The sequence below is a fragment of the Archocentrus centrarchus genome, chromosome 12 (assembly GCF_007364275.1).
Source record: "Archocentrus centrarchus isolate MPI-CPG fArcCen1 chromosome 12, fArcCen1, whole genome shotgun sequence".
Lineage (NCBI taxonomy): Eukaryota > Metazoa > Chordata > Actinopteri > Cichliformes > Cichlidae > Archocentrus > Archocentrus centrarchus.
Genome location: NC_044357.1, coordinates 24,393,061 through 24,411,681, shown reverse-complemented (window position 1 = coordinate 24,411,681; position 18,621 = coordinate 24,393,061). Strand labels below are relative to the sequence as shown.

The following is an 18,621-nucleotide window of genomic DNA, read 5'->3' as shown; positions in this document are numbered from 1 at the left end:
CTTGCAGAAGGTGCTGAACTCTAACTGAAACATGGTACGCTTGGAGTCTGAGCTCCACCAGTTTGTGTGGGACAGTCCCATAAGCATTTGATATATCAAACCAGTGGACTGCGAGAGACCACTAGTTCTGCTTCAATATATTTGTTGTCCCGCAAAAAGGTGGTGAGTCTGCTTGCTAGAATTCCAAAGAATATCTCACCCTCAAGTTCAAAAGGGAGATTCTTTGGGGATGAATTGCCCATCCGCAACAAGCCACTCATCAGGAAGGCAACCCCCCTCCACACCACCTTCAAAAGCTTCCAGTCTTCTTCTGAGTCGCTCACACTGTTTGTGCACTTTGTATGGGACCCCACTGGGTCCTAGTGCTGATCCAGCCCTTGCCCTTTTAAAGAAGTTCTTGATCTCACTCCATGAGAGTTCTTGGTCAGCAAACATGGTTGTTGGCTCACCAGGGGTCATGAAGACCTGATTAATCTCCAGTTCTAAATCTCTTGCTGGATCACTATGAATGCTTGAGAGGTACTCCTCCAACTCCTCCCTAGATGCCTGAAATTGACCAGATATTTTATCCCCAGAAAGCTTAGACACGTAGGGGTCTTTGGTTAATTAATAAGCTGGAGTTGAAGATTGCTGCTACTCCTCCTCCTCGACCTGTGCTTCGAGGATTCTGATGGTGTGACTCAGGGGTGTTGATTGATTTAAACTATCATCCTACTGTAACCAGGTTTCTGTAAGGCAAAATAAATCAATATGTTGACCAGCTATTTACTAAAAGGGACTTAAAAGAGAGAGACCTAATGTTTAATAATCCACATTAAACTGTTTTGCTATTTGGTGCAGTTGAAAGTGCTACCGTATATTGTTCTTTCTTTGTGAATTTTTATGCTAAAATTGTTTTTAAATTGTTAAAGTATAGCATCGTGTCATAGTCCCTGGAGCTCTCCCTGGCTGGCCACCGGTTTCTTTTTGTTTTTCTTTATCATCCTGCTCCCCTCCTCATTCTGTGTTGGCATGTTTTGGTTACATGCAGCTGTGGAAGATGTTCTCCCTGTAGCTGGTGCTTCACCTGTGGGAGATCACCCAACCCCCACACCTGCTGCAGATGAAGGCTCATCAGGAGTGGCCTATTTAGGATGGGAGAAGCTCCTCACTCACCGATCAGTTTGTTGTATCTGCAAGGTGCAGGACTGCTGTAACTATTGTTTCTGTGCAGACCCAGCCCAGTTACAACCAATTTTTCAAACAAAAACAGGGTTCAAATGAACTTCAGTGCATCGTTATAAGTAATTACCATTATCCCCTAAGAATACGTTTTCTCTTCAATTGAATGATATCTGTCTCTCATCCTATAACACGTAAAATGGGTCCCATTCCAATGACCCTAACTTGGATGAGCAATTAAAGGATGAGTGGCTAAATGGTTTGCGATCACCCAGTTAAGTGCTAATCACACACAGTGATTAGAATCTTAGTTGGACCCTACCGCCCCCTTCTTTCCTTCGTTCCTCTTTCCTCCTTCCTTGTCTTTATCAAAATGCTTTACGGTAAGTTTTGTTTCCTGTTGGCTTTTGATTAGAAAAACATGGTGACAAACTGTTGTATTATCCTCTTGCATTGCTGTAATTTTTTTTATAGCTCAGTGTTTATAGTTTACAGGAATAAAAACTGTAAAGTTTTATTACATACAGTATACAGACGCCCAGCTACACTCCGCACATCAGCTTCAGGATTTTTATTAACATTATGCTGAAAGCATTCTTTTTGTTTCATCAAAATGCTTCACCATTACTTGTTTTTGATTTTGTTTTCCTTTAAAATCTTTAGTCTTCACCTGATGTTAATCTGTTTGTTGTTATTTATTAAAGGGGAAGAACTTTATCACTGATTCCAAACTACATTCAGATCAGCCCTCTGATACAACCATCTTATGACTGCTATTTTGTAACTTCATGAGACTGAGAAATGTTATTTAACCATAAAACCATAACAGACTTCATGACTTAACATTACCATATCAGCTGGTGGTCCACATGATGCTGGCAGGGGCCTGAAGTCCACCTCAGACTGTTTCCTGCATGGCACATGGTTTAAAAAAATACTGTATTTTACGTCTTTTTCCAAGAAGCCTTTCAACCTTTCACTACTTTAATAATGTTATTTTTGCTTTGGGTTGGGTTATTTGGCTGGTAGCTGATTGGTGGGTTTGGGTCAGGGTAACGAGACTGACTCTGAAATGGTAAGGAAGGAGTTAGGTGAATGGACTTGTTCTTATATAGCTACTCTTCTTTGAGCACTCAAAGCTCTTTATACAACATGGCTCGTTCACCCATTCCCACAAGCACTTCCTTCTACAGCTGAGTGCCTTCTACAGCTGAGTGCTTTCTAACATTCACACATGTTCATACTCCAACAGTTGCATCGGAGAGGAACTTGGGGTTCAGTATCTTGCCCAAGGATACTTTGGCAAGCAGACTGGAGCAGCCAGGAATCAACCCACCAACCTTCTGATTAGGTGTCCTGCTCTACCTCCTGAGCTACATCCACATCCCCAATGGTGGCCTCTGATAATGTTTTCTATTAGCGTTTATCTCCAAATGAAAAGACATCAAAGACACTTTGAGTTATAAATATAAAAACATGATCACTATCTGATATCATCTTGTACTGGTTAGTTTTGACCTCTGTTTATCATAGTAATAAAGATTAGTGAGAAAATCGTCATCTATTGACAACAGTCTCATAAAGTAACAGAATGACAGTCAGGTCATTTAATGACAATCCCAGCAGAAAAAATAAGCACTCCTGTGATCCATAAAAAAAGTTAAATTGTAACAACAGATCCTTACAGCTGAAGCACTAACGTGGTTTTACTGTCAGTCTAACTAACTGAACTCATTCAAACTAATGTTACTGTCAGCGTGTTTGGGAAGGAGGCCGTCAGCTGTCTGTACTTTAGCTTCCTCTGGTTATTTCAAACGTGAATTAACTGTTTTAAAGTATCACCATCTCTCTCATATTATCCTGTTCTGACTTCTTCTGGCAGGTTTCAGAAATTTAAGAAGAAATCTGAAAAAATATTTTTGAATACTTTTGTTTGCTTGTTTACACCAATGAGGTCTCTACAAAGAAGCAGCGTTGGGGATTCATGAGGTAATCCTGAGTTATCCTGAGGGGTAGAAGTGAAGTTCACTTATTACCAGCTTGCTAAATAACAAAACATGCAGCAGTTTATGAATCAGTGCATGTAAAACTAGCACGTAGCTCCCTCTGACCTCAGACTGGGAACAGTGGGAGGGTCTTAAGTCTTCCTTTGGAAATACAGATGAGAAATACTTTGGAGGAAAACTTGTTTCCCTTTTTCCTGTTTGCTGAAAGCAGTTTCAGAAAAATTAATAGCTGTGCATCAACCTTATAATGAATAAACCTAAAGAGAGGGCATACATACTGAAGAGGTCCTGTACTACTACTGCTATCATGTTAATGACTAAAATGGAGGGCGCCTGGGTGGTTTAGTGGTGAAGCCAGCGACCACATACATATGCTACGTTGTGGTGCGGGTGGCGCAGGTTCGCATCCCGGCCCGTCGCCAATTTGCCCGCGTGTCTTCCCCCATTTCCTGTCTCTCCACTATCACAAAAAGCCGCTGTGGCCAAAAATGCAAAAAAAACCAAACTAAAATGGGTATAGAATTTACTGTACTTCAATTTTGTTGCATTAAATTTGCTTCAGTTGTATCTGACAACTTAGAGCACATTGAGTAACATCAGTCTCACTGAGTCATTATTTTAATGCTGTTATTTACTCTTGTTTGCAGTTTTGCTTAAATGGAATCAAAATGTTCAAATCATTTTTAAATAATACTCTGCAAAAAAAAAAAAAAAAAAATATATATATATATATATATATATATATATATATATATTATTATTATTATTATTATTATTATTATTATTATAATAATTGGTCATTTGATAGATAACCCAGGTCTTCTTTAGGGCCAAATGCAAAAACCAGTTCTGTGTACATTTAGACATATAAAATTACTTTGTTTTTAAGACATGTCTGAATTGACTTTAAGGCAGACAGGATGAGTTTTGAATTGTGACTGATATTAACTCCACTTCCAAAACAGTTGGGATAGTGTGTAAAATTTAAATAAAACCAGAACGCAATGGTTTATAGATCTCAAAACCCATATTTTATTCATCACAGGACAACAAAATCAGATGTCAGACACTATTATACAAACAATAAAAGCCATATGACAATTTTTTTTTAACTTAAATCTAAAAGCTTATTCAACTTTATTGTGCGAAAAAAAAAACACTGATTACTAAAATGAGGAATTAATGTGCTGTTTGTTCACCTTAAGAACAAATCACTGACTCAAAGAATGGTCTTAGGCATCAGTCCAGCCCATTGTGTTACCCAACACTTTCTGAAACAGGATGACTTTCTGCTGCAGCTCCAACATGAATTTTGTGTTGTTGAAAAGCTTTTCGGGTGTGTTTTGATGCTCCTGCCTCAGAATCCTCCGTGCCTTCTCAAACATTTCATCGGTGTAGTGCGATCCTCCATTTGCTGCCACCATGTCATCGATCTTCTTTATCAGCTCAACCACCTGAGTTCTGTTCTTGTTCTTGTTGTTGAAGACGTGGTATCGATTACCGCATCGATTCAGCACCTCTATGAGTCTAGGGTTGCCACTTTTTAGGTAGTCATGAATGGTCAACCCCTTTTTAGTCAGGTCATCACCGTGAGTGAACAGCACGATCATGTGCTTTGATGCCTCGGGTCCAAAGAGTTTCTCCAGAGCTTGCACAGAGTTGTTTTCTTCTTTGGTGAACCTGCCGATCTGAAGGACCAGCAGGAAGACGTGAGGGCCGGGAGAGCTCATATGGATGGATTTTGCAATCTCTTTCTTTATGATGTCAGCATCTTTAGATGTATCCAGAACACCGGGGGTATCAATCACGTGGATCTTTCTTTTGCAGTGTTTCACACGTTCTATTTGGCACGTCTCTGTCACTGAGTCTGAACTCACTTCAGACTCAAACAGCTCTTTTCCCACAATAATGTTGCCTGCGGCACTCTTCCCAACACCAGTTTTGCCAATCATCACAATCCTCAGTGCATCACCTGCAGAAAGGAAAAAAAAGTTTGTATGAAAATATTTTAAATGGCATCTGAAATTGAAAAAGTTCTATCCTTAGATATTTTCTGTTCTTAGTTCAAAATCCAAATTTATCTGAAATTATAATTTAAAGCTTCAGTTTCACCTTCAGGGATTGAGTCGCTGTTGCCCGTCGTTCGTCCATTTGGAGTGTGAAAGGAAGCAGCACTCCTCTGTTTAATATAACGCTCGGCACAGCACTCCACCCAGTGGGTGGATCTGACTCCAGCCTATATCAGTTTGAGTCTGACCTACCTGAACGTTAGTTCAGAGAATCTTCTGAAACCTGCACTGTTCATCATTAGTTAGTTGCCGAGATGAGTACTGCTGAGCCTCCACGTAAGTGATTTATAGAGTTTAATTACTGCTTGTCAATGTTCACTGCTTTATGAATCCTTTTACGAATCATTAAATTATATGATTCACAGTAAAAGTTACACTTACAAAGTTTATCAGACAGTCCAGTCGATCATTAGTTTTGAAAACAGTAATAGTTTGAGTTTTCTCAATTTTTACCAATTTGTAGACGTGCAGCTGGTCTACCAGTATAATGGAAGTTAAATGTTTCTGACAGATTTCTAATTAAAATGAAGAAATTTCAAACAGAATTTGAAAAACTTGGATTTGGTTAAACTTTAGAAGATCAACTAAATGTGTTTCCTTTTTATTAGCTCACCGTCAGAATAGCATAAAACACGTACACATGTAAAAAAGAGCCTTAAAGTCCAAATGGGACTATAGTTTCATAAAGTGCATTTTAATGAAGTGAAAACGAAGCATGTTATCTGCTCATCATGTTCACTGAGTACTGACATAAATCACAACTGCATGTGACTTACAATACCAAACATGTCTGCTGAGAAACAGTGAGTGGGTCCATGTTGTTGTACTATGACAAAAGTATGAATTATCCACATTTCCTCAGAAGCCAGTAATCAAAGTCCATCCAGCCCAGAGCAGACTGCTGCACCTGCAGAAGAAACACCTGAACAGGAAGCAGGTATGCTTCAGAAGCCACAATACATTTAATTTCAAAACGAGAAAGTGAAACCATTAACAGAACATAATTAAAAATGTTTCTGACATATTCAAACTGAATTCACAACAATTTAACACTTTTATTAATAAATATACAGATGCAATTTTTTAGACTTGAAGAACCTGCAGGTCAATCAGATTACTGATATTTAATGATGAATGAATTTACCAAACTTATCTGATTATAAACAGGCACTCAGGTTTCTGCTCATACTGTTGTAATTACAAAAGGATGCATTAACGACTTTTCTTCAGGAGCCAAGAGTCAAAGTCCATCCAGCTCAGAGCGGACAACCCCACCCACCGAAGAAGCACCTGTACAACACAATGGTATGAAGGCACAGGAAGTGAACTTATTTAAATAATACTTGCACAATATAACTAAAAATATTTATGATCCATTCAGACTGAATTCAAGACACTTTAGTGCTGCTTTTTAAGGCTTTGGGAACTTGTGTGTGTGTGTGTGTGTGTGTGTGTGTGTGTGTGTGTGTGTGTGTGTGTGTGTGTGTGTGTGTGTGTGTGTGTGTGTGTGTGTGTGTGGAAGCCATTGAAGTGCAGCTTTTAATCATGTGTGTTGTCATAAAATGTTTCTATTGTATTATTTATTGATCACAATGTTATGCTTACATGTCTGCTTATGCATTGCAAACATACTGAAGTTTCTGACCATATTATTGTAATATGATACAACTATGAATTATCCGCTTTTCCTCAGGAGCCGGTAATCAAAGTCCATCCAGCTCAGAGGATGCTGCCCCACCTGCAGGAAACGCACCTGTACAAGAAAATGGTATGTTTCTGAAACCACAATACATTTAATGTCAAAACACAAAGTCAGACCACTTAAATAATATTTGCATATGACTAAAAATGACAATTGAAACCGAATCCAAGACAATTCAATATTATTAGATATTTGAAGTCATTTTTAGGAACTTTTCATCACTGTGCATAATTAAGTGTAGGTTTTCATCATGTGTGTAGACAAGATACAGCCGCTTTAATAATAAATTCCACATAAAATCTTTATACCCCTAAATTGTTATCAAAAATACATAAGTTATTATTAAAAATTATTGATACAATATCCCTCCCTGCAAAATGGGAGCGAGATCTTTATATCAACCCAGATGAAAACTTCTGGACACAAATATGTTTAAACAACTTCAAAATGACAAAAAGTCCAAATTTACAACTCATACAATACAAAACTCTCCATAGAATACATTATGCAGGACACAGGATGTTCCAAATGGGCCTCAGAGACACAAATATATGCACCCACTGTTCAGGCAGACGATATGTGAGGACTTATCCACATGGTTTAATTGAGATATCCCAGCTTCACCAAAACTGTGCATTTTAGGTGATGTAAGTGAATTACACATGGAAACAAACATCACACACAGTTCTTACTGCCTTATGCATTGTTAAGAAAACTATCCTTATGAACTGGAAATCAAAAAATGATTTATGCATTGCTCACTATAAGAATCTACTTTTAGAGCACATTAGTCTGGAAAGAATGTCTGCCACCTCCAAAAACCAACTAGCCAAATTTGAATCTCTCTGTTCCTCACTGATCAGCTCCATCACATGATGGGGGTGACCGGCTGTAGTCTTGTCTCGCGGTGTACCCGGCAGGTGGCTGGGGGTGAGCCGGGGGATTCGGGTGTCTGATGGCTCTTGGACTGGAGACTGTGGCTGCCAGTCTGTGGTTTCTGTGCCGGCCCTGGTTGTTGGTGGTGGGGGCTTGGACGGATGCTCTTATAGTCTTGGGTTGTGGGGCTGGGGGGCCCGTGGTGATGGGTGCTGGCCCTGTCTGGGTGGCCGGCTTCCTCTGTGGGGCCGGGGTGCCGGGTCTGGGGTCCTGGTGCCCGGGGTCGCCCATTTCCCGGTTGGGCCCCTCTCTGTGCTGGGGGGGTCTATTGCCCCCTTGGATGCGTCGCCATACGGGGTGGGTTGGCCCGCGTCGGGATGTCTGGCTGGCATTCCGGGATTCTGGGTGCCCCTTCCTGTGGGGGTGTGGGGTGCTCAGGTGAGGGAGCAGCAGTTTCCCACATGGGGCAGGTTGGTCCTGGACCCAGGACCACTGTATGTATGTGTGTGTGTGTGTGTGTGTGTGTATGTGTTTGTGTGTGCGTGCATGTGTGTGTGTATAGATGAGAGTGAGAGTGTGATGATTATTGTAATGGTGTGTATGGGTGTGATATTTGTTGTCTTTTGTATGCCTGTGGGGTGTGTGTTTGCAGTGTGGGTAGTGGGTGCTGGCCTGGAGCACGGCGGTGTCCTGGGGGTGTGGCCACGCAGGCCCTGGACCTGCCTTCCCTGCACTACGGTTGGGTGTAGGGAACTGGGGTGTCTGGTGATCCAGCAGTTAGCTGGCTCTCTTACTCCAGGGGGTAGTCCTCTACCTCCCAGTCATATTTATCCTGACCCTTCTCCTCCTCCCACTCAGTTAAACATCCCATTACACACACGTAGGTTTTTGGGGGAGGGGGGCTCGTGCTCCAGTGAGTATGGCCACCCCCTCGGCTCTGCTCGCTGTGTTGTTTGATGTCCCGCTCCTCCTTTTTAATTGCATCAGTCAGTTTACAACACATGCTCATTGCCTCTGGCTCTCTGGACTTATGCCCTTTGGCCGTGGGGGCTCCGTCTAGGGTCTCCCTCCTTCCTCCTCTGGGGTGTGCACTTGGTTGCCATCAGGATGTGTGGCTTCAGGTCTTCTGAGCTCCTAGTGGCTGTGGATGGCCTGGGTCCCCTGGGTCTTTTCCTGTTTGCCTCTGGATCACGGGGGGCTTGGTTGCAGTTCTTACCCTCATTGAGTACATTCCATGACAGAGGCGCATACACACATTACTGCAAACAGCAAGATTGTGTGTATGTGTGTATATGTATATGCATTTGTATAGGTGTGTGTGTGTGTGTATCTTTGAGTATTTTTCTTTCCTTACTCCCCTTTGCCCCCCCCTTTTTTTTTGTTTGTTTGTTTGTTTTGTTTTTTTGTTTTTCTCTGTCCCTTTCCTTATTGCCTGTCAGGCCTGGCATAAATAACTAAATAAAAAATAAAAATACAAAATAGCCTATAGAAAACTTATAGAGCTGTTCTTGTAAAAGCAAATATGTTTGGTACATCATTGCATTCGGATCATCGTTCCGATTGCGAAAACAGCCAGACATGACAGGCTTTAAAAAATAAATAAATAAATAATAATAATAATAATAAAAAAAATGCCACAAATATGGGCTTATTAATTATTATTATTATTATTGCACTGATCAGAATGTGATAATGGATCATCCTTGGTAAAGCAGAATGGCACTGATCACATTATTAAGCCCTTTTACTGTTCTCTACACTTGGAGTCACAACAACTGACTCCATCGTCCTGCTGGGAGACTTCAACGCTCACGTGGGCAATGACAGTGACACCTGGACGACTGTGATTGGGAGGAATGACCTGACAAATCTGAGCTCAGATGGTGTTTGTTATTGGACTTTGTCCATAACAAACACCATGTTCGAGCACAAGGATGTCCATGAGTGCATGTGGCATCAGGACACCCTAGGTCGCAGGACGATGATCGATTTTGTAATCGTATCACCAGATCTGCAGCCGTATGTTCTGGACACTCGGGTGAAGAGAGGAGCTGAGCTGTCAACTGATCACCACCTGGTGGTGAGTTGGATCAGGTGGTGGGGGAGGATGCTGGACAGACCTGGCGCAGTGAAGGTGCGCTGGGAACGCCTGGCAGAGACCCCAGTCTGTGAGACCTTCAACTCCCACCTCCCATAGGGCTGTCTTGGTTGACACGCCTCTGTAACATCGCATGGAGATCTGGGGCACTCGAGGATGAGCTTCGACTATCGGGGGATCATACTCCTCAGCCTCCCAGGTAAGAGCTATGACAGGGTGCTGGAAAGGAGGGTGCGTCCTACAGGCGAATCCCCGGTTTCAAGAGGAACAATGGGGTTTTCATCATGGATGAGGAACACTGGACCAGCTCTTCATCCTCTCAATGATATTTGAGCATGCTTGTGGGAGGTCCTGTGGGAGTATGGGGTGTCTGGCCCATTGCTGCGGGCTATTCATTCCTTGTACAACCACAGAAAGAGTTTGGCCGTATAGCCGGCAATAAGTCAGAATCGTTTCCTGTAAATGTTGGACTTTTTCAGGGCTGCCCTTTGTCACCAATTCTGTTCATAATTTTTATGGACAGAATTTCTAGGCGTAGCCAGGTGGCAGAAGGCTTCCACCACATCTTGGTGGCCTCAGAATCTCATCTCTGCTTTTTTCAGATGATGCGGTCCTATTGGCTTCATCAGGTGATGGCCTCCAGGTTCCACTGGAATGGTTCAGAGCTCCTCTAAGTCTAAGGACATGATCCTCGGCCGGAAAAGGGCCCACTCTGGCTCATGGACGAGTTCCTGCCCCAAGTAGAGGAGTTTAAATACCTGGGGGTCTTGTTCATGAGTGATGGGAGAATGGAGCGGGAGCTTGACAGACGGATCAGGGCTGATGAGGGAGCTGAGTGTGAAAGTGAGGCTGTCGATTTGCCAGTCGATCCACGTTCCTGCCCTCACCTATGGTCATGAGCTCTGGGTAGTGACTAAAAATGAGATCATTGATATAGCGGCAGAAATGAGCTTCCTCCGAAGAGTGTCTGGCCTCTCCAAGCGCAGCCATTCAGGAGGGGCTCAGAGTAGAGCTGCTGCTCCTCCATATCACAAGGAGCCAGTTGAGGTGGTTCGGGCATCTGACTAGGATGTCTCCTGGGAGCCTCTTGGGTATCGTGACAATACCTTCCAATATTTATGTTTAGCTGACATTACCAACTTTTACCAAACAACATCACTAAAACATTTCTGACCACTTTAGACTGAGTTCAAGATGATTTGATACTGTTTTTAAGGCTTTTCCAGAACATCTATTGTAATATTTATAGATCAGTGTGAAAACCTCATATTTATGTGCTCAGATTTCTGAACATATTATTGTACTATGACACAAGTATGCATTATCCACTTGTCCTCAGGAGTCAGTAATCAAAGTCCATCCAGCTCAGAGGAGCATGCCACACCTGCAGGGAAAGGACCTGAACAAGACGACGGTATGCTTCAGAAACCAAAATACATTTAATTTCAAAATAAAGTGATAATTTAGATAATATTTGAACAATGTGACTAAGTTACTTAGTGATAAAATGCCACAAATGTGGGCTAACTGTGAGAGACCCACAGAGGTAGAATGTGTCACAATGTAAACTTGTCAATAATAATGTGAAATTATAATTCCATTATTATAATATTAGTGTCATTCACATTTAGCATTTGATACTTTGCTCTTTGTGCAATAGTTTTATTTTTACATTAGAACTTATCTATGTTGTGTAACTTTTAATTCATGATGACACCTAATATTTATGTTTAGCTGACATTATTAAACTTTTCCTCAGACAAAAATCAGAGTTCATCCTCAGAGCAGACTGCTGCAGCTGCAGGAAAAACGTCTGACCCACATAAGGGTATGCTTCAGAAACCAAAATACATTTGATTTCAAAACAACTGAAATTAAGATGAATTAAATAATATTTGCACAAAAACATTTGTAACAAATTTAAACTGAGTCCAAGGCCATTTAATATTTGTATTAGTTATTTTAAAGCTTTGAAGAATTTGTGATTACCCTGTGTAATTGAGTACACTTTTTGTGTAGCAGTTTTATTGTATGGAAAATATATGCATTTGATAGTTTGCTCTTTACTTTATGCAACAGTTTTATTTTTCATTAGAACTTATCTGTGTTGTGTAATCTTTATTTCAAATATTTATATTTAGCTGACATTAACAAACTTTTCCACTTTTCCTCAGGAGGCAAAAATCAGAGTTCATCCAGCTCAGTGAAGCCTCACCATAATAAAGGAAAAGCACCTGATCCACCACCGCAGGGTAAGCTTCAGAAAACCACAATACATCTAATCTCAATGACAGAGTGAGATCATTTAAATAAGATAATATTATTATTATTGCAATATAAATGTAAAGTTGTAAATAATAATTCCACTATTATATAATATTATTAAACCTTAATAACACCAGTTTTGCTGATATGTGTCATTTACATGTAGCATCTGATAGTTTGCTGCCATTACCAACTTTTCCACTTTTCCTCAGGAGCCAGAAGTCAGAGTTCATCCAGCTCAGAGCAGACTGCTGCAGCTGCAGGAAAAACGTCTGAACTACATGATGGTATGCTTCAGAAACCAAAATACATTTAATTTCAAAACAACCGAAATTGGGATAATTTAAAAATATTTGCACAAAAACTGAATCCAAGGCAATTTAATATTTGTATTAGTTATTTTAAAGCTGTTGAAGAATTTGTGATTACACTGTGTAATTAACTGCACTTTTTGTGTAACAGTTTTATTGTATGAAAAAAAAAAGCATCATCCACTTTTCCTCAGGAGCCAGTAAACAAAGTTCATCCAGCTCAGGGAAAACTTCCCGATCTAAAGGAAAAGCACCTGGACCACTGCGGGGTAAGCTTCAGAAAACCACAATACATCTAGTCTCTAAATGACAGAGTGAGAGCATTTAAATAAGATAATATTATTATTGCAATATAAATGTAAACTTGTAAATAATAATGTGAATAATAATTCCACTATTATATATTATTAAACATCAATAACACCAGCTTTGCTGATGTGTCATTTACATCTAATACAGTTTACTCTTTATTTTGTGCAAGTTTTATTTTTTCATTAGAACTTATTTATGTTGTGTAATCTTTAATTCATGATGACACCTTCTAATATTTATGTTTAGCTGACATTATTAAACTTTTCCTCAGACAAAAATCAGAGTTCATCCTCAGAGCAGACTGCTGCAGCTGCAGGAAAAACGTCTGACCCAGGTAAGGGTATGCTTCAGAAACCAAAATACATTTGATTTCAAAATGAAAGAAAGTGAGATCATTTAATTAATATTAACTAACTAAAACATTTATGACCCCTTCAGACAATATAAAACTGTTTCAAAGCCTTTCAGGAATGGTTTCTTACCCTTTAAGTGCAATTTTTAATCATATGTGTTGTCATAAAACATCTCTATTGCATTATTTATAGATCACAATGTGAAATCATATTTATGTTTGCATGTCTGCTTAGAAATAGTGTGCTCAGGGTTTTGAACATATTGTTGTATTATGACAAAAATATGCATCATCCACTTTTCCACAGGAGCCAGTAAACAAAGTACATCCAGCTCAGAGAAGACTCACAAAACTAAAGAAAAAGCATCTGAACAACACAAAGGTATGTTTCAGAAAACCACAATATAGCTAATCTCAAAATGTCAGTGATATAATTTAAATAATATTTGTACAATGTGGCTAAAAATATGGGGTTATTATTATTATTATTATAGTGTTCAATATGTGATAATAGATCACTTTCTTGAGCAGCTAGGCAACACTTTTACTGTTCTCTGCACTTGGAGTCACAACAGCTTCTTTGTTCTGACTAATCTTACACTGAACTAACAGAGAACCACAGAGGTAAACTTGTAAATAATGATTCCCAATATTATAAAATATAATTAAAGCTTAATGACACAGTTTTGCTGACATGTGTCATTTACATCTAGCATCTGATAGTTTGCTGCCATTACCAACTTTTCCACTTTTCCTCAGGAGCCAGAACTCAAAGTTCATCCAGCTCAGAGCAGACTGCTGCAGCTGCAGGAAAAACACCTGTACAAGACAACGGTATGCTTCAGAAACCCACAATATAACTTTGAAAGAACAGGAAGTGAACTCATTATATAAACTAATATTTTTATGTATAATTTCAGAAGATACAGTTCAATAGGTCATGAGTAAAAAATCACTTAAATATAAAGCTTGGATATTCAGTTTAATTTTATTTATATGGCTCCAAATCACAACTGTCGCCTCAAGGCGCTTTGTATTGTGGGTAAAGACCCTACAATAATACAGAGAAAACCCAACAGTCAAAACGACCCCCTATGAGCAGCACTTGGTGACAGTGGGAAGGAAAAACTCCCTTTAACAGGAAGAAACCTCCATCAGAACCAGGCTCAGGGAGGGGGGGTCATCTGCTGAGAGGGGGGAGAGACAGGACAAAAGACACACTGTGGAAGAGAGCCAGAGATTAATAACAATTAATGATTAAATGCAGAGTGGAGTATAAACAAAGTAAATAAGGTGAATGAAAAACAGTGCATCAACAGTGAACCCCCCAGCAGCCTAGGCCTATAGCAGCATAACTAAGGGAGGGTTCAGGGTCACCTGATCCAGCCCTAACTATAAGCTTGATCAAAAAGGAAAGTTTTAAGCCTAATCTTAAAAATAGAGAGGGTGTCTGTCTCCTGAATCCAAGCTGGGAGCTGGTTCCACAGAAGAGGGGCCTGAAAGCTGAAGGCTCTGCCTCCCATTCTACTCTTAAGTATCCTAGGAACCACAAGTAAGCCAGCAGTCTGAGAGTGAAGTGCTCTGTTGGGGTGATATGGTACTATGAGGTCTTTGAGATAAGATGGGACCTGATTATTCAAGACCTTGTATGTGAGGAGAAGAATTTTAAATTCTATTCTAGATTTAACAGGGAGCCAATGAAGAGAAGCCAAAATGGGAGAAATCTGCTCTCTCTTTCTAGTCCCTGTCAGTACTCTAGCTGCAGCATTTTGGATCAGCTGAAGGCTTTTCAGAAAGCTTTTAGGACAGCCTGATAATAATGAATTACAATAATCCAGCCTAGAAGTAATAAATGCATGAATTAGCTTTTCAGCATCACTCTGAGAAAGGATGTTTCTAATTTTAGAAATATTGCACAAATGCAAAAAAGCGGTCCTACATATTTGTTTAATATGTGCATTGAAGGACATATCCTGGTCAAAAATGACTCCAAGATTTCTCACAGTGTTACTGGAGGCCAAAGTAATGCCATCCAGAGTAAGTATCTGGTTAGACACCATGTTTCTAAGATTTGTGGGGCCGAGTACAAGAATTTCAGTTTTATCTGAATTTAGAAGCAAGAAATTAGAGGTCATCCAGGCCTTAATGTCTTTAAGACATTCCTGCAGTTTAACTAATTGATGTGTGTCATCTGGCTTCATTGATAGGTAAAGCTGAGTATCATCTGCATAACAATGAAAATTGATGCAGTGCTTTCTAATAATACTGCCTAAGGGAAGCATGTATAATGTAAATAAAATTGGTCCTAGCACAGAACCCTGTGGAACTCCATAATTAACCTTAGTGTGTGAAGAAGACTCCCCATTTACATGAACAAATTGGAGTCTATGAGATAAATATGATTCAAACCACTGCAGTGCAGTACCTTTAATACCTATAGCAAGCTCTAATCTCTGTAATAAAATGTTATGGTCAACAGTATCAAAGCTGCACTGAGGTCCAACAGGACAAGAACAGAGATGAGTCCACTGTCAGAGGCTCTAAGAAGATCATTTGTAACCTTCACTAATGCTGTTTCTGTACTGTGATGAATTCTGAAACCTGACTGAAACTCTTCAAATAAACCGTTCCTCTGCAGATGATCAGTTAGCTGTTTTACAACTACTCTTTCAAGAATCTTTGAGAGAAAAGGAAGGTTGGAGATTGGCCTATAATTAGCTAAGACAGCTGGGTCAGTGATGGCTTTTTAAGTAGAGGTTTAATTACAGCCACCTTGAAGGTCTGTGGTACATAGCCAACTAATAAAGACTGATTGATCATTTTTAAGATTGAAGCATCAATAATTGGAAAGACTTCTTTGAACAGTCTAGTAGGAATGGGATCTAATAAACATGTTGCTGGTTTGGAGGAAGTAACTATTGAAGTTAACTCAGAAAGATCAACTGGAGCAAAAGAGACTAAACAAATACCAGCAGTGCTGAAAGCAGCCGAACATGAAGAATAATCTTTGAGATGGTTATGAATAATTTTTTTCTCTAATTTCTAAAATTTTATTTGTAAAGAAATCCATGAAGTCACTACTAGTTAACGTGAAAGGAATACTCGGCTCTACAGAGCTCTGACTCTTTGTCAGCCTGGCTACAGTGATATCTAAATAGGTGGAAACTGTTGATGAAATAATGTGACCTTTGCGCTACATCTTCCAGGTGGGACGGGTCCCAGTGAAAAGGAAGATGGTGTATTCAGCATCATTCTGCTGGGACAAACTGGGACTGGAAAGAGCGCATCTGCAAACACCATCCTGGCTGCTGGGAAGCACCAGCAGGACAAAGGTCAGGTCTTTGAATCCAAGCCGAGCTCCATGCCAGTCACCACCAAGTGTAAGGAGAATATAGTAGCAATATCTGGAACCAAGGTCCGAGTGGTCGATACCCCAGACTTCTTTTATGAAGATGAACCTATAGACGAAGCACAGGTAGAGGAGTGTAAGAAGTACTGTCAGGAAGGGCGGTGTGTGGTGTTGCTTGTGATACAGCTGGGGAGGTTCACCGATGGTGAGAAAGGAATATTAGAGAAGCTGGAAGACAAGCTTGGCTGGAAAATCAGGAAAAACACAATCATCCTGTTCACACATGGAGAAGATTTGACAGGAACGGTGGAAGCGTTTATCGGTGAGCGCAGCGACCTCAAGCACATCGTGGAAGCTTGCAGCAGTCGTTACCATGTATTCAACAACAACAACTCCAAGGACACTAAACAAGTCACAGCACTCTTAAAGAAATTTAGAAAAGAAAGCTTTTTAAAATCATCACCATTATCATCATCATCATCACTATCACAATCACATTCACAGTGCTGTTTATTGTAATTACTGCTGATTTACATGTGTGAACTCATTTTATGGTAACCATAGTTACCATGATTTGCTGTTGTGTTTAATTTTGAATATTTAGACCAGGGGTGTGAGGTGTGATGTGTAATGTGAAAGTGCTGATGACATTATTTTAAACAATAAAAGATGCATATAAATATTCTTTTATTTCATATTTTCATTTTTATGCAGCAAAGAAATGAAGTAAGCAAATGTAACCATTAAGATGAACTTTCTTTGCAAATGTTTGCATCTCTGGAAACTTTCTTATCCAGCTGCAGGTGTTGTGCCAAAAAAGTGATTTCTGATGTTTCCATATGTTTTTAATATGTCTTTGCTTATGTTAGCAAATAGACAGTAGTCAGCAGGATTTATCAAGGGCTTATAAATAAAAAACAAAAGAAATGACCTGCTTTGCAAGTATCTTTATGAGTCTGCATTATTGTATCTACATTATTATCAATCCATTCCTTTTTGGCCACATCAAATATCTCTGAAGAACTGTGCTTCGGGCGGTCAGGTCGAGCTTCAGCTACGTTATGTGCACAAACAGTGAGGTCAGTGAGGTCACACACTGCTCTAACCTGCTCATCACCAATACAAGGTCAAGATCCAAGATTAATAAACACCTGTGCAAATACAGCAATGTTAGGATCTGATATAAAAATCAGTCCAGCAGTCTCTTATCTCTGTATTATGAATTTCAGCACAATGACAGTATTGATTTAATGCATCAATTGAGAACTCAAGAACTGCCTTGGCTGACAAGCTAATCCTGATACAATTGTCCATGGACACAACTGATCAGTACAGCCTATCTGCGTCGCACGGATATTAGAAAACATTGCAGGGTTAGATGTTGTGACATTGGTTACAAAAACATCCGTTTCACTAAAAATAAATAGTTTAGGAAGAGTGACCGTCAGAGCATCAGCATCCAGCCCCATTTGGGCTGTTTTAGTCACATTAGTCATTTCTAGCTTCAAATAAGAACATTTGGCTGTAGCCTGGTAGCATATCAGAGCTATGTGTTATACATACATTATTACTATGTTTGTATTAACTATTGTATTCTGTGCAGTTAATTTTCTCTGATGTGCTTTTTAGATTCGCTTCACTCTCAACTAGAATTGGAGATGAAGTGTATATGAATGTCACAATAAAAAAAGGGTCTTTGTTTTTACTTTGTTTACATAAGAAATTATTTATAAAAACTCTTCCTGTGAGCTTTATTCTCCATTTGGATCGAAAGATTAAACTTTGACTTTTGAACATAAAAACATGATGACCTTCTGTTATCTTGAACTGGTTAGCTTTGACCTCTTTTTCACTGTAATAAAGATAAGCAAGAAAACAGGGCAGCTATTCAGTCTCATAAAGTAACAAAGTGACAGGTCATACCATAATTAATTTACAGCTGTAAGCTGTAAGCACTCCTGTGCTGAAAACAATAACTGATAACTGTTTCTATTCTGATGTCAAAGTCTTGGTGATTTCCATCTATCTGTAACTAAAAGTTACATTGTAACAACAGAGCCTCACAGCTGAAACACTAACATGGTTTACTTTGTTAATCTAACCAAACTCATTCAAATTAA

General features: G+C 39.7%; 2 protein-coding genes across 2 annotated transcripts; one reads left to right on the top strand and one right to left on the bottom strand.

Moving 5' to 3' along the window:
• Positions 1 to 4,399: 4,399 nt before the first annotated feature.
• Positions 4,400 to 8,105, bottom strand: LOC115789774 (GTPase IMAP family member 7-like). Its single transcript, XM_030743284.1, has 3 exons — positions 7,795 to 8,105; positions 5,280 to 5,392; positions 4,400 to 5,139 (listed from the first exon to the last, which is right to left on the bottom strand). The coding sequence occupies exons 1-3, from the start codon at positions 8,103 to 8,105 to the stop codon at positions 4,400 to 4,402; spliced, it is 1,164 nt and encodes a 387-aa protein (XP_030599144.1).
• A 1,963-nt stretch (positions 8,106 to 10,068) lies between these two features.
• LOC115789773 (GTPase IMAP family member 5-like) lies at positions 10,069 to 18,151 on the top strand. Its single transcript, XM_030743283.1, has 4 exons — positions 10,069 to 10,111; positions 11,252 to 11,326; positions 16,359 to 16,912; positions 18,131 to 18,151. Exons 1-4 carry the CDS (start codon positions 10,069 to 10,071, stop codon positions 18,149 to 18,151), a joined length of 693 nt encoding a protein of 230 aa, XP_030599143.1.
• Positions 18,152 to 18,621: the final 470 nt, after the last annotated feature.